Source organism: Elgaria multicarinata, chromosome 1 (assembly GCF_023053635.1).
Source record: "Elgaria multicarinata webbii isolate HBS135686 ecotype San Diego chromosome 1, rElgMul1.1.pri, whole genome shotgun sequence".
NCBI classification, from domain to species: domain Eukaryota; kingdom Metazoa; phylum Chordata; class Lepidosauria; order Squamata; family Anguidae; genus Elgaria; species Elgaria multicarinata.
The window spans coordinates 95,997,123-96,021,667 of NC_086171.1; the positions used below are offsets into that span (position 1 = coordinate 95,997,123).

General features: G+C 42.6%; 1 protein-coding gene and 1 long non-coding RNA gene across 4 annotated transcripts in view; both read left to right on the forward strand.

Moving 5' to 3' along the window:
* The window catches only part of LOC134403317 (uncharacterized), a 387,709-nt gene that overhangs the window by 322,328 nt on the left and 40,836 nt on the right, over nucleotides 1-24,545 (forward strand). The gene's annotated exons all lie outside the window — the stretch shown is intronic.
* Nucleotides 1-24,545, forward strand: part of LOC134403141 (flavin-containing monooxygenase 5-like) — a 149,704-nt gene that overhangs the window by 84,963 nt on the left and 40,196 nt on the right. For all 3 annotated transcript variants that reach the window (XM_063133252.1, XM_063133260.1, XM_063133267.1), the window contains exon 3: nucleotides 19,162-19,350. In XM_063133252.1, the coding sequence (XP_062989322.1) occupies nucleotides 19,162-19,350 (189 nt within the window). The remainder of the gene's footprint in view (nucleotides 1-19,161; nucleotides 19,351-24,545) is intronic.

Here is a 24,545-nt window from a genome sequence, read left to right on the forward strand (position 1 = left end):
AGCTGCAGGAGCTATACTAGAGTAATCAGATACAAAAGAGGTCCTCCTTTGAATATGGTCACCCTAGCCATTTGGAAAGGAGGAGAGGGGTCCTGTACATTTAACAGTTGTATAGAAAAGGGAATTTCAGCAGGTGTCATTTGCCCTGACCTCTTTTGTATGATTACTCAAGTATAGCTCCTGCAGCTTGCACTGTTGTGATGAAGAGGGGATTTCACCAGGTTCTCCATATATACAAATGACACCTGCTGAAATTCCCTTTTCAATACAACTGTTAAAGATACAGGAGCCAAGGCGTAACTTCCTGTTTAGCTAGGGATGCCATTTCCCGCCGGACCTGCAACTAAGGAGGAGGTAAGTCCCTCCTCTCCCCCCACCCCCCGGCCAGGGCCCCCCACCCCCACTCCCCAACATCCCCCCGCCGCACGCTCACTTACCTCCATTCGCTCACCGCCCGCTCCAGGGTTCAAAGTGAGGACTCTGGGGTTGGAGGCGGAGGCTTTAGAGCGGCACACCAGGAAGTGGCTTTCTGGCGCGCCACTCTAAAGCCTCCGCCTCCAACCCCACCGTCCTGGCTTCAAAGCCTGGAGCGGGCGGTGACCGGCAGGAGGTTAGTGAGTGCGCGGAAGCCACCCAACCCCACCCCACCCAGGTCTACCGCTGCTGCCGCCGCAGAGACTACGGCAGCAGCGGCGGAGGCCAGGGAAGCCCCCAACCCAACCCCCACCAGCGCGGCGCGGCCCACCCTGGCCTGCCGCCGCTGCCGCTTGAACTGCGGTGGCGGCGAGGCCAGGGAATCCCACACACACACCCCAGTGGCGCGGCCTGGCCTGCCGCCACCACCGGTCAAACTGCGGCAGCAGCGGGGCCAGGGAATCCCGCCCCACACCCCAGTGGCCCGGCCCGCCCTGGCCTGCCGCCGCTGCCACCGCAGGAACTACGGCGGTGGCGGCGGGGCCAGGGAATCACCCCCCCACCCCGCACAACATCACTTACCTTCCTCTCCACCGTCCGTCGCAGGAATAAATTTAGCACCTGGCTTTAACCGGAAGTTAAGGCCTTGGCCTTAACTTCCAGTTGAAGCCAGGGGCTAAATTTAATCCTGTGATGAATGGCGGAGAGGGAGGTAAGTCTCCGCTCCCCCCCAGGCCTGAGCCTGCCACAGCGGCGGCCCCAGACAACCCCCCCACTCCCCCCGCCCAACCCCAACCCCCCACAATGTCACTTACCTCCTCGTCCTCCGGCCGGCCCGGGTTTAACTCTATCCCCCAGCTTCACCAGAAGCTAGGCCAAGGCCTAACTTCTGGTGAAGCCGGGGACTCCATTTGAACCCAGGCCGGCCGGAGGACGAGGAGGTAAGTCGCCGCTCCCCATCCCCGGCCTGGGCCCATCGCTGCCGCAGCACAAACTGCGGAGGCCCCGACGGCCCCAGGAAAGCCCACCCACACACACACTTCATTTAGCTGGTCCGTCGATGGGAGACCCGGGTTTCAATCAATTGAGCCCCTGGCTTCACCCAGAAGCAAGGCCGCAATTGCAGCCTTGCTTTCGGGTAGAGCCGGGCGCTCAATTGAAACCCGGGCCTGCCGCCGACAGACAAGGTTTCCCCATAGGGAAACATGGTTTTTTAAAAAAATTAATTAAAAATGGATGGAATGGTCTTTTGAAAAAAGAAAGGCCATTTCATCAATGGGCTGGATAGGGGAATGCAATCCTACTAATGGATTGCATGGGGAGGCTTCCCCTTTAGCGCTATAAGTGCGCAAAGAAAAAAAGTCACCAACCCGGAAGTGTGCCTGATCAGATTGAGGCAGACATGCTTCCCCCTTTTTTGGCTTTAAACTCCCATCCAGCCCTCAATATTCCAGCAATCTCCCTGAAACACGCAGGGTTTGTAAAGCCAGCATTTCTTTCTGGCATTATTGCGTTTCAGAAAGATTGCTGAAATATTTTTCATTTTAGGCTGCTATGTTGACCCTCCCTCCCAGTAACTCCATTTAACATGGCGGAATGTTCATTTTACTGACGGTCCTTAACTTCCATATTTATATAAACTTCCATCTATTAGCTTCTCTGTCCCTCTTCACCTTAAAATCCATGTTTACCAGTGCGTGGTCAGTTACTTTAATTACCCCTACCTCTGTGTTGCAAACTTTTATTGCTAACTCTTTTGAGACAAAAATGTGATCTATCCTTGAAAAAGTTTTATAAACTGGTGAGTAAAAGGTGTACCCAACTTCCCCCCCCCGTCACTCGCCAGGCATCCATTAAGTCCTTTTCCTTTATCATTTTATTTAAACTTGTAATATTATTCCTTCTTTCTTGGGTGGTGGGTTTGACTTATCTAACATGTTATCCATCACCATATTAAAATCTCCAGCCAATATTACATGCCCTTTTTTTATTTCCTCCATTTCTCTAAATACTTCCCTAAAAAAATCACTTTGCTTCTCATTAGGGGCATAAATGTTAACTAAAGTGTAATACTCCCATGCCATTTGCCCCTGTATCATAACATATCTCCCTTTCCCATCCCTTTTACTCTTTAATTCACTAAATCCACATTTCTTCAAGATAATTATAGCTACACCGTTTAAGTCCCCAATGACTTCTCATATAACACTGACCACTTTAACCTTAACTCATTAAATCCTTCTTTAGCCTGATGCGTTTCTTGTAGAAAGATAAAATCGGCCCCATCTTTGTTTAGCAGCTACTCTATTCTCTTTCTCTTTACAACTGCTCCTAGCCCTTTCACATTGAGTGTTGAGATAGTACTTTCTTATCCATAATGTGTTTGTTTTACTCTTTGTAGATCCCTTGTGCACACCCACATAAACAACACAGCTAACTTAAACTTAAACCAACTAACAAACAAAGATTTTATTCCCTCTCCTCCCCTTCTCTCCCCCAGTTCCCCTCCCTCCCCTCCCCTCTCCCACCCTCTTCTATTCCCCCCTTTGCTTCTCCGTAGGTGAACCACCCCGGTCATGGCTAATTCAACCTTCAAGGGGTGTGTGAAATAGAACCCACAGTCCCGATGCAGCAAGCCCTCCAGCTCAATATCCATTCTTCTTATCTCCTTCCCTCTCCCTCCCTCCAATTTTTATTAAATCTTTTTACTCCCTACTTGGACCAGCTCGTTCCTCCTCTTCTCCTTGCAGCTGGGTTGGTATCTCCTCTTCTATGCCTAATTCTCTCAGCTTGACTATTCCCTGTTCCAGCGATGTTATTCTATGTTGTCTTCCATCACGCATAACTCTCAGGAACACCAGGTATCCCCAAGAATAAGCAATCCCCTCCCTCTTAAGCTTTGCTATTATTGGCCTAACACTTCTCCTCCATTCAATGGTTTGTGGACACAAATAATTGTAAATTTGGACTGGTGTTTCTTGATACTACAGTCTTGTCATCTGCCTGATTCTCTTCATAAGCTGCTCCTTTTTATAAAAGTTAGCAAATCTAACCAAGATATCACGAGGCATCGCTCTAGCTCTTCCTCCAGCCACCCGATGTATTCTCTCCACATCTTGCAGTGCCAAATCTAAATCCGCAGCCAGCTCCTAAATCCACAGCATGGGAAACAAACAGAACAAACCTGAACTCTTATTACATGAAGGCAAATACGACTTGATAGGTATAACTGAAACTTGGTGGGATGACTCCTATGACTGGAATATGGCAAATGAAGGATATAACTTGTTCAAAAAGAACAGAAGAAGTAGAAAGGGAGGTGGAGTTGCACTATATGTTAAAAATACCTATCCCTGCACAGAAATACAGGTGGATCAGACTGGGAGCCCCATCGAGAGCATCTGGTTTAAAATAAACGGGGCAAGGAATAAAAATAACATGATAATCGGAGTCTACTACCGACCACCCAGTTAAGGAGAAGATGAGGATGAAACTTTTGAGAAACAAATTGCCATTGTTTCAAGGAAGTGGGATGTAGTAGTGATGGGGGACTTCAATTACCCTGATATCTGTTGGGAGACCAATACTGCCAAAAGCATCCCTTCCAAGAAATTCCTGACATGTGTGGGTGATAACTTTCTCCTACAGAAAGTGGAGGAAGGAACTAGAGGATCGGCAATCCTTGACTTGATATTGACCAATAGGGATGACTTAGTGAATAAAGTGGCAGTTACAGGAACTCTAGGGGAAAGTGACCACATCATACTTGAATTCTTGATTATGAAGGAGACAAAAGTTGAGTGTAGCCATACACATACTCTGGATTTTAGGAAAGCTGATTTTAATAAACTCAGAACTATGATAAATAAGGTCCCATGGCAAATGAGCCTAATGAGAAAAGGAGTGCAGGATGGGTGGGAGTATTTAAAAAAGGAAATTTTAAAGGCACAGTTACAAACAATTCCAAAGAGGAGAAAAGATAGAAGACAACAGAGGAAACCAATGTGGCTCCACAAAAAGCTTAGAGATGACCTGAAAACAAAAAGGGATACATATAGGAAGTGGAAGGAAGACCAGGCTCCAAAAGAAGAGTACAGACAGGTGGAGCAGAAGTGACTAAATGGCGTCAGAATGAGCTGAGATTAGCAAGGGATGCTAAAAGCAATAAAAAGGCTTTCTTCAGATACGTGAGTAGTAAAAGACCAAGGGAAGAAATGGTGGTTCAGCTGCTTAATGAGGATGGCAAATTGATTACAGATGACAAAGAAAAGGCTGAAGTGCTCAATTCCTACTTTGCCTCAGTCTTCTCCCAAAAGTGGGTCTATGACCCCCTGGAAAAAGTGAAGCAGAAGTTGAGGGGGCAGGATTACAGTTTGAGATTGATAAACAAATGGTCAAAGAACACCTAATTTCCTTGAATGAGTTCAAATCTCCAGGGCCCGATGAAATGGAGCTAGCGGAAGAACTCTCAGAACCTTTGTCTATTATCTTCGCAAAATCATGGAAGACGGGTGAGGTGCCGGATGACTGGAGGAGGGCTAACGTTGTCCCTATCTTCAAAATGGGCAAAAAGGAGGAACCTGGGAACTACAGACCAGTCAGTCTGACATCCATCCCTGGGAAAATTCTGGAGCAGATTGTAAAGTAGTCAATCTGTAAACACCTTGAAATCAATGCAGTGATCACTAGAAGCCAACATGGATTTATGAAGAACAAGTCCTGTCAGACTAATTTGATCTCATTTTTTGATAAGGTAACCTCCCTTGTGGACTGTGGGAATGCTGTGGACGTCTTGACTTCTTGACTTCAGCAAAGCTTTTGACAAAGTACCACATGACATTCTGATCAGCAAACTAGTTAAAAGTGGGCTAGATGGAACAACTATTAGGTGAATTCACAGTTGGCTACAGAATCAGACTCAAAGAGTACTTATCAATGGAACCTTCTCCAACTGGGGAGAGGCAACGAGTGGGGTACCGCAGGGCTCAGTCCTGTCCCCAGTGCTCTTCAACATTTTTATTAATGATTTGGACGAGGAGGTACAGGGAACGCTTATCAGATTTGCAGATGACACAAAATTGGGTGGGATAGCTAATACCCTGGAAGACAGAAACAAACTTCAAAGTGATCTTGATAGGCTGGAGTGCTGGGCTGAAAACAACAGAATGAAATTTAATAGGGATAAATGCCAAGTTCTACATTTAGGAAATAGAAACCAAAGGCACAGTTACAAGTTGGGGATACTTGGCTCAGCAATGCTACAAATGAGGAGGATCTTGGAACTGTTGTAGATCACAAGCTGAATATGAGCCAACAGTGCGAAATGGCTGCAAGAAAGGCCAATGCTATTTTGGGCTGCATTAATAGAAGTACAGCTTCCAAATCACGTGAGGTACTGGTTCCTCTCTATTCGGCCCTGGTTAGGCCTCATCTAGAGTATTGCATCCAGTTCTGCGCTCCACAATTCAAGAAGGATGCAGACAAGCTGGAGTGTGTTCAGAGGAGGGCAACCAGGATGATCAGGGGTCTGGAAACAAAGCCCTATGAAGAGAGACTGAAAGAACTGGGCATGTTTAGCCTGGAGAAGAGAAGATTGAGGGGAGACATGATAGCACTCTTCAAATACTTAAAAGGTTGTCACACAGAGGAGGGCCAGGATCTTTTCTCAATCCTCCCAGAGTGCAGGACATTGAATAACAGGCTCAAGTTAAAGGAAGCCAGATTCCAGCTTGACATCAGGAAAAACTTCCTGACTGTTAGAACAGTACGACAATGGAATCAGTTACCTAGGGAGGTTGTGGGCTCTTCCACACTAGAGGCCTTCAAGAGGCAGCTGGACAACCATCTGTCAGGGATGCTTTTGGGTGGATTCCTGCATTGAGCAGGGGGTTGGACTCGATGGCCTTGTAGGCCCCTTCCAACTCTGCTATTCTATGATTCTATGATTCCTTAAACCATCCTTAAATGCTGGTTCTTAAATTCTCACCCTGTATTTCAGGAAAATTTCTTAAATGCAAATTAGGCATTCTGGGTTGATCTTCCAAATGAATCAATCTCAGTTCATGTTGTTCGAAACTCATATTTTGTTGTTTCAACTGCTGTTGATTCATATCATCCTTCTTCGTTAGTTGTTGTACTTCTGACTTTGTTTGCTCCAATTCCTTCTTAAGCTCCAACATTGATTTGTTAACTCCTTCTAGCACATTTTTAACCACCTTATCGTTGGCTATTTTATTATTTTCCTCCATCTTCCAGAGTAGAACTTAATTGTTTCTTTCTATCATGTCTGCCAGCTTGACCAGCATGTCATCCTGTGCTGTTTTTGGCCCTGTGCCATTCGTCTTGCTTGAACGATTACTTCCAGACTTCTCTGCCATTTTATCCCCTTCTTCCTTATCTTGTATCTTTGTTACTGGATCGTCCTGTGTAATTCATTCTTGTTTCACCAGTCTGGCCGCTAATTTGTCAGAGGGGTGAGTTTTAGTTCTGGTCCCAAGTGGTTTTCCCTTTTTTTCTTTTTGGCATTTAGGTTTCGACGCTTCAAACTGCTCAATCGCTCTTCTCTTTCGCTTCCCCCTCTACCTCCTACACCACCTAAGATTTATTTCCAGAGTTAATTAATTTGTATCCTCTCTGTACTTCGCTTTCAAATAAGGATATAACATTCTTTCACTTAAACTGTCTACGTCTCATCAAAGTTATTTTTAGTACCTTCCGTGCGTCTCCCCCTTCTCAGCAAGAAACCGAAACTCATTCATATGTTCATATTCAGCTAGACTGAGAGGAATTTTTGTAATGCTTCGACTTCATTGAGGATTTATAATACTACTAATGAGGTTTACTCACTTTATCATGCCAATCATTCGGAGATAAATGCATTTTTAGGCTTCAACATCCAGAGCTTGGGAGAACTTTACTGCATCTTTTGGCTGCTAGGCTCCACACACACACACCCCATTGTTCCATTCCTGTGTAATTTCCTTTTCAATGCTATTTCGGATCGTTCAAATTTTTCTGCTGGGGGTGTGTCCTGTGGAAGGGGCAATGTCACTGACAAAAGCAGAGGGTGGGGTGGTTCTCCAGCATGCCATTTCAATTTCCTTTCCTCATCATTGGGAATGCCTGCTGGATTGTTGGTACAGAGTTTGCTGAGTTGGCCCATTGTACTTTTGGTCCTCCAACTCAGTTTATAATGATCCTAGGGAAAGCATTGTGTTTTCCTTTTCTCCCCCAATCCCTATCTCCTAAATTTTACAGTGCAACAATATTTTGTTGAAATGAGGATAGGTAGACCAGTCCATGGACATGCAAGGGGTTGACTTCCCTTAATCCCTTAAGTACACCATTGCATCATTACACCATTTCAGCCTACCAGAATTGCATTCAGTTGCATTTGCACATTAAAAAAAACATGGGAAAATAAGAATTAGGGTGGGGGAAGGAAACCATGTCCCACGTCCATCTCAAAGTCCCTCCCAGCCACAACAACCAATGAACTACAAGGGGAAGGGGAAGGGAGGAGACAGGGCAGTATGTTAGCGATGCGAGCCTGCCCTTGTGAAAGGATGCACGTGCTGAAATAGCACTGAAATCGTGCAACAACGCACACACGTGAAAGTGATCAGTGCCTGACGCACTGTCGAACTGGAGGTGGATAGTGTGGGGACAACCCGGGAAAAAAACTGGTGTGATGGAGCTCTGAATCAGGAAATTAGCTTGATTCCCTTAGTAACTGGACTGAGGGTTAAGGTGCGTGAACTAGGCTGTGAATGTGTGTGTAATGTCTGTGCTGGCCTTCTGAGTATACAGGTCATGAGAAGCAAACAGGGAATCCTAACACTATTGGGAAAGGAAAAGAAAAACTTGGGGATGAGCTTCCAAGACTTTATGTTCAAAAAGCAGGTGGTGAAATTAGGCTAGAATACACACATCCCAATTTCTAGTACCTTGAGCACAATCCCTTCCAGGAACAGCTGGAAGAATTACTCCAAGATAAAGTCAAAAAATGATTTGTTGCCAAGGCAAACTCTTGAAATAGGTCAGAGTGGCAAAAGCTACGTCTTCTTGAGTTTCAGTAACCTGTTCATGTAATTGACGTTTGGGATGTGTTGAAACTATTAGCAATTACATTACACTAATAATTACATTATGTATACAAATATCATTTCAGGACTGGCATATGCATGCATCATTGAATCAAGACTTGCCTGGTGGTGACTGGCGGTTACTGTAGCTGGTGGGGTAGAAGGTGGACCATTACCAGGGGTTTGTAGCTTTAGAGTTTAGCCATGATACTCAAGACCACAGCATGGCATAAGAGGTGAAACAAAAGAACAAGCTGCATCAAGCTGAATCTGCTGGTAAAGCAAACATGTGCAGCTCACTCCAGCAAGTCAACCAAGCCACATCCTGAAGAGTAAGCAAAGGAAAACCCCGCAAGAACACTTACCCACCTATCCCAGATCAAACTGTCATGGTTCAAATCAAAACCCTACAGTAGATGTGCATGCATTAGATTTCAAGAATCTCAACAAGCCAGCTGAGTCTCTTGATAGCAAGAAGAATTGCAAATAGAAGTCATAAACCTCAATGCCAGACACCAGTCAAAATCATACAGGTTGCCCTGGTGACATCATATTAACTCTCTCTGTGATTTTAAGGCAGCTTTGAAGACAAGCCTTTTCCGGCAGGCCTACCCAGATCAATGTAAAATCAAGAATTTTTAAGATGTGTTGATTCCTGTACTAATGTTGTTCCACTCCTCGATCCAAAGGGAGAGGCAGTAAAAAATATTTTTTTAATTATTATTATTATTTATTATTATTATTATGCCATCCTGCAAACAAATTCATACTGGTTCCCCAGACCACTTCACACCAGCAAAACATTCATACAGGTTGTTGAGTTATGGCTTTAGAAGCTGATTAGTTATGGCACAGACTGGGTTTCTGGCACATAACCTTTTGCGTTAAGTCTCTTTCTGGGCCTTCCAGAGACTAGCAGAGGTTGCAGCGGTTCTCAGCCAAGTCAGCAAAGACGTGAATTAAGACAAAGATTCATGTAGGTTAAAATAAACATTTTACTGGCAAATAAATATATAATTTAGTTATGGCAGTACAGATACAAATACTTACAAATGGTCAGTCAATACAGCTCACATCAAGTTAGGTAAAGGACATGGAAGTAGTGAACATGAAAACACATTTACTTTTATAGACAACCTGTACAATGATGCAACTCCTTGCAACCCTTAATTGAAGACAATCAGTTAGACAATTATTTAATTATGACACTCAATGTCCAGGTGTAGAGTTGACCTTTAAGTTTCTGCTGAGTCTTCTGTTCTTCCAGATCCTCAGCAATTAGCAAATCAATGGAAAACATAACCAAGATCCATTCCAGGATCCAACACCCCTTCTTATATTTACACATTGATTTACAATAACACATTGTACAGTTATTTACACTTTTTCCTCCCTGAAACCTAACGTTTCACAAATCTCCCTGTGTTTGGTGGGACCTAGTGGTTTTGTGAAAATGTCTGCTAGATTCTCTTTAGACTCACAATGAACTAGCTTCAAAACTCCATTGGCTATGTGTTCCTTCACATTTTGATACTTTATTGCAATATGTTTGGACTTAGACTTAAAAATCTCTGTGTTGGCCAAACCTATGCATGCTTGTGAATCACAGTAAACTGTCACTGGCTTCTCAATATGGACTTGGGAATCTTTTATTAGTTGCATTAGCCAACTGACTTCTCCACACAATTCAGATAGAGCACCATACTCAGCCTCGCAGGATGAGATTGAGACAAATACTTGCTTCCTGGACTTCCAGCATATTGGTGCCTTTCCAAATGTCAATACATATCCAGACGTGGATTTGAGGTCCTCGACACAGCCACCCCAGTCTGAATCCACATAGCATAACAGCTTTTTATCTGCATCTGCAGATAACTTCAGGCTATGATTTAAGGTCTCTTTCAAGTACCTTAAAATTCTTTTCACTGCTTGCCAAGCAGGCACAGTTGGATTAGCAACAAACCTGCTTAAAATGTTGACAGAAGCAGACAAATCTGGCCTTGATCAGTTCACTAGGTACATTAGCATTCCCACCACTGAATGATACAAGCCTGGATCACTAAAGTCCTCTCCTTGTAAGTTCTTTGGGGCATCCAACTCCATGGGACTTTTTGCTGGTTTGCATTGAGACATTCCACACCGTTCCAGCAGACTCAGAATTTTTTGCTTTTTACTCAGCAAAAAACTTCCATCTTCTGCCCAGTTGATTTCTACTCCTAAATAATTCTTTACAACACCTAGGGATTTCAAATTATACCTGCTACTCAGTTGCTCAGCTACTTTGTTGATTTCAGCGTCACTGGAACAAGATATTATCAAATCATCAACATAAATCAAAATAGCCTTGTAGGCTTTACCTTTTCCCTTTGTATAAAGACAAGGGTCAGCTAGGCTCCTTACAAATCCCATTTCACTCACCAGAGTATTGTTTAGTAAAGAATTCCAACACCTAGCACTTTGCTTTAAGCCATAAATCGCCTTCTTTAGAAACCACACGGTGCTGTCATCTGTTTTTAAACCTTCAGGCTTCCTTAAATATATTTTCTCAACAATTGGCGCGTTGAGATAAGCGGTCTGAAAATCGTATTGCCTCACTTTAAGGTTTTCTTTGGCTGCAATTGTCAAAAACAAACGCAAAGTCTCTGATTTTGCTGTTGGAGCGAAAGTTTGGTCATAATCAACCTCCTTAACCTGGTTGAACCCTCGGGCGACCAGTTGAGCCTTGAATCTCTGCTCCCCCATCTCTAACTGCTTGCGTTTAAACACCCATCTGCAGGTTAGAGATTTTTGCCCTGCTGGCAAAACTGTCTCCTCAAAAACTCTGTTTTCTTTGAGACTATCTAGCTCCCTTTGCATGGCACATTCCCACTGTTCTCTCCCTAAAGAATTCAATTTCTTCACATCAGAGTAGGATTAGGCTCATAATTAACATAACAAGCATCAAAGCTGTACCTTTTAGGAGGTAAGCCTTTATTTGCTCTTTGAGAATATCTAGGAACTTCTTCCTGCTTCTCCTGCTCTGCTAACTCTTGAGTCTCTATACTCGGACTGGTCACTAGCAACTCAGGCTCTTGCCTGCTATCTAGTTCCACCAGGACTTCTCCAGTTTTGTTCACTGAATCTAGCTGATCTGGAGACCACTATCCTACCCCCTTCATACAGGAACCGCCAGCTATTGTACTCATACCCTACAAAGCGTAACCTGATCCCCTTTGGTGAACCTTGCCGTCTCTGTGAAAGTGGAACATTTACAATTGCAAAACTCCCCCAAGTTCTTAAGTGCTTGAGGTTTGCTCTTTTGCTGTAAAGCAAAGAAAAAGGAACGTTATTAATGGATTTAGACCAAGTCCTGTTGCAAAGGTAATTAGCTGCCACAAACGCTTCTCCCCACAATTGTGGCTCCGCCTTTGCGTCTTTCATCAGGCATTTAATCTTCTCCTTTAAAGTGCCGATCCTCCTTTCAACATTTCCATTCTGCCACAGACTCTTCGGATCACAATATTTATGATTTATGCCAGTCTTTTTACAAAACTGCTTGAAGTCCAACGATTGAAATTCTCCTCCACGATCCGTCAAAAATTCCCGGACTTGCTTCTGCAGATTTCTCACTATAAACTTAACCCATTCTTTCACCGTGTTTAAACATTCTGATTAGTGCTTTAACAAATACACCCATGAGAAACGGGTCTTATCATCTAAAATGATTAATGCATATCTAGCTTTTCCATAGCTCTCAGGAAAAGGGCCAGCCAAGTCCATATGAATCAATCCCAAAACATTTTTATGCCACCAGTCTCTGACACATGGAATATTCATAACTTTAGACTTAGCAATTTTGCATATTGAGCAATCAAGATATTTCTTGCAACCTTGAACTTTTACTCCCTCTGAAAAACTCAGAGTTTTGTTCAGAACCTTAAAACTTGAATGTCCAAGTCTTCTATGAAAAAGATGGATACAATTGTTATGATTAGGCTGATTTTCATTAGTTTCCATACAACCTGCTTGTATCTCTGAAACTCCTTCCTCATTAGGATTGCCATCTATGAAATACAATCCATTTTTCAGCTTTCCCATTCCTCTTAGGAGTCCATGTTTATGAATAAAGCATTTGTCTTTTTCAAAAGACACACAGAAATCCTTTTCTGTCACATTGGAAACTCCTAGAAGGGAAAAATTGAAACTGGGAACAAACAATGCATTCTCAAAGTACTATTTCAAAAAAGGTAAGAAGCACGTTCCTTCCCCGGAGACTTGGATCTTCGTCCCATCAGCCAGCACTATAGATTTTTCAGAGGAGTCCCGAAGTTTTGGAAAAAGACACGTCTATTAGAAATATAGTCGATGTCTATATACTAATGCCCAAAGCATGGGAAACAAACAGAATGAACTTGAACCCTTATTACATGAAGGCAAATACGACTTGATAGGTATAACTGAAACTTGGTGAGATGACTCCCATGACTGGAATATAGCAATTGAAGGATATAACTTGTTCAAAAAGAACAGAAGAAATAGAAAGGGAGGTGGAGTTGCACTGTATGTTAAAAATACCTATCCCTGCACAGAAATACAGGCAGATGAGACTGGGAGCCCCATCGAGAGCATCTGGATTAAAATAAATGGGGCTAGGAATAAAAAGAATATGATAATCGGAGTCTACTACCGACCACCCAATCAAGGAGAAGACAAGGATGAAACTTTTGAGAAACAAATTGCCAGTGTTTCAAGGAAGTGTGATGTAGTAGTGATGGGGGACTTCAATTACCCTGATATCTGTTGGGAGACCATTACTGCCAAAAGCGGCCCTTCCAAGAAATTCCTGACATGTATGGGTGATAACTTTCTCCTACAGAAAGTGGTGGAAGGAAATAGAGGATCGGCAATCCTTGACTTGTTATTGACCAATAGGGATGACTTAGTGGATAAAGTGGCAGTTATGGGAACTCTGGGGGAAAGTGACCACGTCATACTTGAATTCTTGATTATGCAGGAGATAAAAGTCGAGGGTAGCCATACACGTACTCTGGATTTTAGGAAAGCTGATTTTAATAAACTCAGAACTATAATAAGTAAGGTCCCGTGGCAAGTGAGCCTAATGAGAAAAGGAGTGCAGGATGGGTGGGAGTATTTAAAAAAGGAAATTTTAAAGGCACAGTTACAAACAATTCCAACAAGGAGAAAAGATAGAAGACAACAGAGGAAAGCAATGTGGCTCCACAAAAAGCTTAGAGACGACCTGAAAACAAAAAAGGATACATATAGGAAGTGGAAAGAAGGCCAGGCTACAAAAGAAGAGTACAGACAGGTGGAGCAGAAGTGCCAAAATGGCGTCAGGAAGGCTAAAGCTGTGAATGAGCTGAGGTTAGCGAGGGATGCTAAAAGCAATAAAAAGGCTTTCTTCAGATATGTGAGTAGTAAAAGACAGAGGAAAGAAATGGTGGTTCAGCTGCTTAATGAGGATGGCAAATTGATAACAGACGACAAAGAAAAGGCTGAAGTGCTCAATTCCCACTTTGCTTCAGTCTTCTCCCAAAAGCGGGTCTATGACTCCCCTGGAAAAAATGAAGCAGAAGTTGAGGGGGCAGGATTGCAGTTTGAGATTGATAAACAAATGGTCAAAGAACACCTAATTTCCTTGAATGAGTTTAAATCTCCAGGGCCCGATAAACTGCATCCTAGAGTAATGAAGGAGCTAGCGGAAGAACTCTCAGAACCTTTGTCTTTTATCTTTGCAAAATCATGGAAGACGGGTGAGGTGCCCGATGACTGGAGGAGGGCTAACATTGTCCCTATCTTCAAAAAGGGCAAAAAGGAGGAACCTGGGAACTACAGACCAGTCAGTCTGACATCCATCCCTGGGAAAATTCTGGAGCAGATTATAAAGAAGTCAATCTGTAAACACCTTGAAATCAATGCAGTGATTACTAGAAGCCAACATGGATTTGTCAGGAACAAATCCTGTCAGACTAATTTGATCTCATTTTTTGATAGGATAACCTCCCTTGTGGACTGTGGGAATGCTGTGGACGTCATATATCTTGACTTCAGCAAAGCTTTTGACAAAGTGCCACATGACATTCTGATTAACAAACTAGCTAAAAGTGGGCTAGATGGAACAACTATTAGGTGGATTCACAGCAACGAGTGGGGTACCGCAGGGCTCAGTCATGGGCCCAGTGCTCTTCAACATTTTTATTAATGATTTGGACGAGGATGTGCAGGGAATGCTTATCAAATTTGCAGATGACACAAAATTGGGTGGGATAGCTAATACCCTGGAAGACAGAAACAAACTTCAAAGTGATCTTGATAGGCTGGAGTGCTGGGCTGAAAACAACAGAATGAAATTTAATAGGGATAAATGCCAAGTTCTACATTTAGGGAATAGAAACCAAATGCACAGTTACAAGATGGGGGACACTTGGCTCAGCAATACTACAAACGAGAAAGATCTTGGAATTGTTGTAGATCGCAAGCTGAATATGAGCCAACAGTGCGATATGGCTACAAGAAAGGCAAATGCTATTTTGGGCTGCATTAATAGAAGTATAGCTTCCAAATCACGTGAGGTACTGGTTCCTCTCTATTCGGCCCTGGTTAGGCCTCATCTAGAGTATTGCATCCAGTTCTGGGCTCCACAATTCAAGAAGGAAGCAGACAAGCTGGAGCGTGGTCAGAAGAGGGCAACCAGGATGATCAGGGGTCTAGAAACAAAGCCCTATGAAGAGAGACTGAAAGAACTGGGCATGTTTAGCCTGGAGAAGAGAAGATTGAGGGGAGACATGATAGCACTCTTCAAATACTTAAAAGGTTGTCACGCAGAGGAGGGCCAGGATCTCTTCTCGATCCTCCCAGCGTGCAGGACAAGGAATAACGGGCTCAAGTTAAAGGAAGCCAGATTCCGGCTGGACATCACGAAAAACTTCCTGACTGTTAGAGCAGTGCGATGGTGGAATCAGTTACCTAGGGAGGTTGTGGGCTCTCCCACACTAGAGGCATTCAAGAGGCAGCTGGACAACCATCTGTCAGGGATGCTTTAGGGTGGATTCCTGCATTGAGCAGGGGGTTGGACTAGATGGCCTTGTAGGCCCCTTCCAACTCTGCTATTCTATGATTCTATGAAATCACGGTGGAACACGCAGAATCTATGAGCCATTCCTTGTTCCCGCCTTCCGCTTGCCTGCAGAGCTGACTTCTCACTTCCACCGTGACTAGCTGCGCTGATTTACTCTTCCCTCGGGGTTTTTCTTCTTTGTTGGGCTCTGATTGTAATCTGACTCTACAATCCTTTTGAATATGCCCCAATTTCTGGCACCTGAAGCACCGAAGAAACTTTTTAGGCTTGGACTTTTTTGAAGTTGAAAATGCTAACTCATCTTCCTCCTTCTTCACCAAAGCCTTAACCCCTTCATACCCAGACCCTTTTGAAAATACGTCTGGTGTGCCGCCTAAACTGCTTTGGGCTTGCTTTCGTAAATTTTTCTTTTGTTGCTCTTCTATCAATCTCCCAGATATTGTATTTAATGACATGTCCTGGACTCGCAGTGCTACTAACGTTGTCACCAGCACGTCCCAAGACGGTGGTAAACTGGACAAAACCACATACACTTTCATCTCATCTGTTAAGGGTAAGCCTGCTGCACTTAAACTTTCAAAGAAGTCTCTTAATTCCTGCAAATGAACTTTTATATCTTCTCCCTCTTTCATAAGTGTACAGTAAAGCTTTCTTGTTAAGCTTATTCTAGCGCCTGCAGTCTCTCTGACATATACAAGTCTGAGTTTAGTCCAGATAACGTCAACCGTGTCTTCTCTGCTTATATAAGACAGTTTATTTGTTCCTCATAGACAAAACAATTTGAGCTTTTGCCCTCTCAGCGCGACATCCCCACTCGCGTAAATCGGCTGCATTCAAATCTTCTGCTGGGGCATCTATTACAACTTCCCACAGTCCAAGATTTCTTAGGCTCATTTCTATCTTAAATGACCATGACATATAATTTTCGTCTGTAAGTAACTCAATAGGGACAGTGTTCCCAACATTTACTGCCATAATTTCAATTTAACAGGTTGTTTCTGGTTTACAACCCCTTCAGTGGTTTAATTTCTCTTAGGGCCTGACCGGCTATCCAGATTCAGATTCCTCAGTGCCCTCTTAAATTTAAACCACTCTTGCCAGTCCTTTTCCGTGTGATTTTCCAGACACCGCTATCCGAAATAGCTTCTGTTGTCTGTCCCAACGACTTTTACAAAGACGCTCAGGGATTTAATCAACCACGGCTTAATTCTTTAGTCCTACTGCACTTGCTGAGAAAAACTCGTGCGTTATGGCTCAGCTTGGAGTACTGGGCCCATAACCTTTTGAGTTATGGCTTTAGAAGCTGATTAGTTATGGCACAGACTGGGTTTCTGGCACATAACCTTTTGTGTTAAGTCTCTGTCTGGGCCTTCCAGAGACTAGCAGAGATTGCAGCGGTTCTCAGCCAAGTCAGCAGACAAAGATCCATATAGGTTAAAATAAACCTTTTACTGGCAAATAAATATATAATTTAGTTATGGCAGTACAGATACAAATACTTACAAACGGTCAGTCAATACAGCTCACATCAAGTTGGGTAAGGGACATGGAAGTAGTGAACATGAAAACACATTACTTTTATAGACAACCTGTACAATGATGTAACTCCTTGCAACCCTTAATTGAAGACAATCAGTTAGACAATTATTCAATTATGACACTCAATGTCCAAGTGTAGAGTTGACCTTTAAGTTTCTGCTGAGTCTTCTGTTCTTCCAGATCCTCAGCAATTAACAAATCAATGGAAAACATAACCAAGATCCATTCCATGATCCAACACAGGTCACCTAGACATACCAAAGCATTTAAATTAACAGGTAAAGAGCAAGAACTTATGGATGTGTACTCAGAAGTGTAAGTCCTATTAATGTGAACCCTGGCTTTTAGCATGTGTGGCAGAGGCAAAACAGAAGACCTCCCTCACAGTGACTAACTGCAGGTTTGAAGGGTTCTCTTGGCAAAGTGCCCTTTGGTGTGGCCCCTCTACATGGTGACAGCAGTGAGCAGTGACAACAGTGTTGCTCCAAAACAGCCTTTCCCAACCCAGTGGTGCAGCAGTGGTCTTAACCTGCTGCCTGCCACCACTGGAAGATGTCCATGTGTATTACTTCAGTTGTGAACCACAAAATTAACACTTTTCTGCCCCCAACACCACCAATCCATGCTGTACACTTGTTCACCAACCCTGACAAAAAAAATACTTGAAGCACTTATATCATCCCACCTACCCACCCCGTGTGGGGTAGTTGGAGGTTTCTTAGGAATCCCTCACTGACTGCGCAGGGAAGAAGCCTTCTTAGAAGGGATATCAAACTTGCTGGCCCTTTCTTCAGCAGAAGTGCAGGGCCACTCTTTCCTGTCTGTAGACCAAAATGGAACTTCAAGTAGCTCCAACTTTTATTTTCGTTGTTAAGTACAATTATAAAAACAGTGAATAGGTGCAGTTCCGCATAAAACTTTATTTTTAAAGTCTGAAGGAGGAGGGGTGGGGTACTGCCTGGGAAAAGGGGTAATACACAATCTCTATCCAGGCTAATTGTGGGATAATGTGCACTGGAGTAGGCTGCAACTTACATAGCTCCCATATAAAAATCTAATAAATAAATAAATAAATAATCTTGACTTTTATTTATTTAGTTATTGCATTTTTATACCGCCCAATAACCGAAGCTCCCTGGGCGGGTCACAAAAATTAAAACCATTCAAAGTATAAAACAAACAGTATAAAAATATGATATAAAATGCAATATAAAAGCACAACCAGGATAACATCAGCAGTAGTGCAGAAATACAAATTTAAAATACAAATTTAAAACAGCAAAATTAAAATTAAATTTATAGACCGTTAAAATGCTGAGAGAATAAAAAGGTCTTCACCTGGTGTCTGAAAGAATATAGTGCATTGGCCATGCTGGCTGGGAATAATGGGATTTGTAGTCCAAAACATCTGGAGGACACCAGGTTCCCAATCCCTGATGTACATCTTAGCATGATAGAAACCTTTGCATGGAAAATCTTCCATGAAGTGGAGCACTAAATATGTTCAAATTACATCACATGCTGCTTATCTGTACAAAGGATGCCTGACTTGAAGAAACCTGTATATATCATATGCCTTTTCTGTATAGGCAGAGAGTTTCTGAAGATGCTGTCTTATGGCATTCCAAAATACTGAAATTGCTGCGAATGAATCTAATTTAGGATGTTTTAACAATATATACTGTGTTTTTGATCAGTATTTTATGTATTTTATACTTACTGTTGTTCCCCGCTTCGATCCAAATGGAAAAGCAGGCAAGAAATATTATTATTATTATTATTATTATTATTATTATTATTATTATTATTATTATTATTATATGTGTGCCTGCTCTGTTCTCCTGTAATGCTTTTTAAATACTGCATATCTGACTATTTAAGTCTCCAGTGTTTTCTTCCACAAAGGAAACTGATCCTGTAATGCCTCACTTGGATTTTCCAATCACTGGGAAGGAGGAAGCACAAAACAGTATTTTCGTATGTGAGTTGCCCAAGATGATAAACAAAAAATGTATACAATGAAACCTAAAATCACGTTCCTTGCAGGAGAATCTGGAGGAAGGACGGGCTAGCATTTACAGATCCGTGATTATCAACACCTCCAAGGAGATGATGTGCTTCAGTGACTTCCCCATCCCAGATGACTTTCCCAATTATTTGCACAACTCCAAGATCATGGACTATTTCCGCATGTATGCCAAGCACTTTGACCTTTTGAAGTACATCTGCTTCAAGGTAAGAAGAGTAGGACTGGGAATAGGAGAGTGTGTGAGTGTGTGTGTGTGTGTGTGTGTGTGTGTTAGAATCAATGTTCTTTTCACCCAAGGACGAGATCCAAACAGCCCTTAAGCACGACTCCACCATTCAGCGACAGAGGGTTCAACAACCTTCCCTGTATTTTGTCTTTTATGAAAAGTCTTGCAAAGTCTGTAATCCACCAGCAAATGTATTTGTATTGTGAAGCCTTAGCCACAGATGATCTAAAAGAAGCTAGCAAGCTTGAGTTTTGTATTGCTTTAAAGGGGGGAAATGTTAGCAGAACCACCTCCATTTTTAACAGGAAACTGTAAAATCTCCATTGCACACCAAGCAAAATGTCATAATGCCCTGTATGAGAATGTCTCCTTGTGTGCATCCTTGCATCCTTGATTACTAATATAAACAAGAGTCCTGGCTCCAGCTGTCTGTGCCGAAGTTAACTCTCTGTAACTTACTGTCAGGCCAAAGGTATTGTTTACAGGACTGTTTAGCATAATTAGCTATGCCTCAGTGTTATGTTCTGATTGGTTAATGCTGCTACTGGGCCCTGCCCCTTGAAAGCTTTAATACTGTACCATATTCCCTATGTCTTTTGTCTGATTGCTCCCTTTGAAGAGACCAGGCCTTGATTACTAATCAATAAAGCGCTTTTGAACCCTCTGTCGCTGGAATGGTGGAGTCGTGCTTAAGGGCTGTTTGGATCTCGTCCTTGGGTGAAAAGAACATTGATCTAACATGTGTGTGTGTGTGAGAGAGAGAGAGACTTTCCCAAACCAAAGACTCTAGATTCCTTGGCATTTTAAAAAGAAGCATGATTTAGTCTTTAATAGTGTCCATAAGCAGTACAGATGAATCAGGTAGGTAATATTTTGGATCTCGTGTTTGAGTGTGTGTTGATAGGCACTGCAGTATGCAATATAAGTTTGATGTTTGGAAAATAAAATAAAAGGTGTTGCTGAGTTTGGTTTTTAGGCAAACTTGGTATTTAGTATTTCTTTTTGGCAGCATTTTTGTTTTTCTCTAATGCCCTATTTGCTGACTGAAATCTACATCTCGGACAAGAAGTGACACAAGCGGGGTTACTTAGGCCTAATCTACACCAAGATATAAAAGGCAGGAGCCACACTACTGCTTTATAGCGGTATTGAAGAGCACTGACAATTGTTGGGGCCCATTGACACATACCATATTCCACTTTCATACCACTATATCCTGCTTGGTGTGGCGCCTGCCTTTTATGTACCGCTTTCATAATGCAATATCGTGCTTGGTGTAGATCAGGCCTTAGATTGACTACTGATGGGACAAATGGCACACTTCCATTTGAATCTACTAAGTGCTCATCTTTATTCTATCAAGAATTATAGCCGCTGTTCTTCTGTAGCTCCATAGGATTACTTACAGCACAATCCTATATTCCAGCTATGACAACTGGATTGGATTTTGATGCTTTAGGATTTGGTTTGAGTACCCTGCACTAGTGTAGCCAGGAAATATACTACTATCAGAGATGCTGTGGTGTAACATTATGCTAGCGTATCCCCATGACTGGTGTAACTCCACCACCACAGTGGACAAAAGTGGGTGGCATTGGGGGCATGTTGGGGGAGGAGCAGGCTTAGTTGGCACCCTAAGCTCCCTCCGACTCCTCTCCCAACTCCTACTGAATACAATGGCAATACAAAACACATTTCCTTCACCTTCCAGTCCGCTTACACAGCAGAAGATGGATATGCAGATGGAGGATTCCAGTTAACTCTGCATCCAAATAAAGCACACCTACACCTTATATAAACCCCAGACAGGGAACCCACAGCTCAGATAATAGGGTGTGCAGCACTGTCCTCTTGTTCGACTTTGAGGAGGCCAGGGGGAATTTTGCTGATAGGAACCATTAAGGGTGTAGACTTTTCAGTTTCCAGTGGGGTTGGGGCTGAGCCAAAGCCAGGGCTGTAGGGAGGTAATTTGGGGCCCAGGGCAAAACAGTCTTAGGGCCCTCTTTCTGAAGCCCCCCCAAATGCTGACAATAAGTAATAAGGCATATTTATAGTCATTAAATGTAATACATAGTATTATGATAAATCCACCAATAACCAGAAAAACTTACTGTAATGAGTTGGCAGAAGATCCAGGTTCTAGTCCCCACTCAGCCATGATGCTCACTGGGTGACTTTGGGCCATTCACTGATTCTTAGCTTAACATACCTCACAAGGCTGTTGAGAGGATAAAATGTAGAGGAAAAGGACCATATAAGCCTAAGCTGCCTTGGATTCCTTGCAAGAGGAAAAAAGGCAGGGTATAAATCTTCTTCTTCATCATCATCATCATCTACCCCCACCTAATGGACACTGTAACAGAACAAAAACTAATAGACCAAAAAATAGTATTATTATTATTTATTTATACAGCACCATCAATGTACATGGTGCTGTACAGAGTAAAACAGTAAATAGCAAGGCCCTGCCGCATAGGCTTACAAAGAGATATAATCAACAAGAAAAGGCTAACGGAAAATGAAAATCAAAAAATCAAAGAAGAAATAGCACAACAGAATACCAACAGAATATGAGCACATATAATATTCCCAAACCGACAGAATAAAATGGGATTATGAATAAAACAATATATGGTAACAATTAATTAGTACATGTCCCACATATTTTAAAAGATTAAAACATTATCACAATCAGATGATATCATCCCACGCCGACAAGCGTGAAGAATGAGTTTCATGAAGAAACTCATAAATGTAATGAATAGTAAACTCACAGCATAGATTAATATAAGCCTATGTGGCAGGGTCTTGCTATTTACTGTTTTACTCTGTACAGCACCATGTACATTGATGGTGCTATATAAATAAATAAATAATAATAATAATAATAATAATAATAATAATAATAATAGCAACCTGGAAGAAATCCACAGAGTCAATGGAACCTTCTCAAACTGGGGAGAGGCAACAAGTGGGGTACCGCAGGGCTCAGTCCTGGGCCTAGTGCTCTTCAACATTTTTATTAATGATTTGGGCGATGAGGTGCAGGGAACGCTTATCAAATTTGCAGATGACACAAAATTGGGTGGGATAGCTAATACCCTGGAAGACAGAAACAAACTTCAAAGTGGTCGTGCTGGGCTGAAAACAACAGAATGAAATTTAATAGGGATAAATGCCAAGTTCTACATTTAGGAAATAGAAACCAAATGCACAGTTACAAGATGGGGGATACTTGGCTCAGCAATACTACAAACGAGAAGGATCTTGGAATTGTTGTAGATCGCAAGCTGAATATGAGTCAACAGTGTGATATGGCTGCAAGAAAGGCCAATGCTATTTTGGGCTGCATTAATAGAAGTATAGCTTCCAAATCACGTGAGGTACTGGTTGCTTTCTATTCGGCCCTGGTTAGGCCTCATCTAGAGTATTGCATCCAGTTCTGGGCTCCACAATTCAAGAAGGACGCAGACAAGCTGGAGCATGTTCAGAGGAGGGCAACCAGGATGATCAGGGGTCTAGAAACAAAGCCCTATGAAGAGAGACTGAAAGAACTGGGCATGTTTAGCCTGGAGAAGAGAAGATGGAGGGGAGACATGATAGCACTCTTCAAATACTTAAAAGGTTGTCACACAGAGGAGGGCCAGGATCTCTTCTCGATCCTCCCGGAGTGCAGGACACGGAATAACAGGCTCAAGTTAAAGGAAGCCAGATTCCAGCTGGACATCAGGAAAAACTTCCTGACTGTTAGAGCAGTACGACAATGGAATCAGTTGCCTGGTGAGGTTGTGGCCTCTCCCATACTAGAGGCCTTCAAGAGGCAGCTGGACAAGCATCTGTCAGAGATACTTTAGGGTGGATTCCTGCATTGAGCAGCGGGTTGGACTCAACTCTGCTATTCTATGATTATATGATTCTATCTATGCAGCAGCCACAGCAGTCCTAATCTGTAACAAACAGGGACACAAACAACACCACACAGAAGGTTAGAGATCAAACCCAAATGGCAAATCAGAATTGAAAACAAAATTGAAAAGCTATGAAAGGATGTAGGAAGTTAATTGTTCTAAATTGCAATGGCCAATGGCTTGGTGCAAATAAAATAAAATTTGATTTGATTTGAATGACACAAAACCTAAATGGAAATCATTCAAAAAATACCCTAACATCTAAGCCTCCCAACACTCTACAAAATTATAACTGCTACACTCATACAGAAAATTGAAGCACATCTCACCCAACACAATATACTCACAAAAGAACAAAGAGGATGTAAAAAGAACAACAACGGATAGAAAGAGCAGTTAATAATAGACGGTGTCATCATGAAGCAAAGAGAAAAACACCAAAGAAACCTCCACACCTGCTCCATAGGCGATAAAAAGGCTTTCGTCTCCATCCCACACAATTGGTTGAAAAAAATACTCAAAATATACAAAATACATCCCTTGATCCAAAAGTTTTTGACAACAATAATGGAGATATGAGTATGGCTCAGCAATACTACAAACGAGAAGGATCTTGGAATTGTTGTAGATCACAAACTGAAGATGAGCCAACAATGTGATGTGGCTGCAAAAAAACCAAATGCTATGTGGGGCTGCATTGGTTAGGCCTCACCTTAAGTACTGTGTCCAGTTCTGGGCACCACACTTCAAGAAGGATGCAGACAAGCTGGAGGAGGGCACCGAAGATGTTCAGGGGTCTGGAAACAAAGCCCTATGATGACAGACTGAAAGAACTGAGCATGTTTAGCCTTGTGAAGAGACGATTGAGGGGAAATGTGATAGCACTCTTCAAATACTAGAAAGATTGTCACACAGAGCAGGGCCAGGATCTCTTTTCGATCATCCCAGAGTGCAGGATATGGAATAATTGGCTCAAGTTACAGGCTGGACATCAGGAAAACCTTCTTGACTGTTAGAGCAGTACGGCAATGGAACCAATTACCTAGGGAGGTCATGGGCTCTCCCACACTAGAGGTATTCTAGAAGCAGCTGGACTGTAAGGTGGATTCCTGAATTGAGCAAGGGGTTGGATTTGATGGCCTTATAGGCCCCTTCTAACTCTACTGTTCTATGATTCTATGATAATACCCTGCAACCGACCAGACATAACAGTTATATACAAAAAAGAAAAAAACACTCATCGACATAGCAATGCCTAATGACAAAA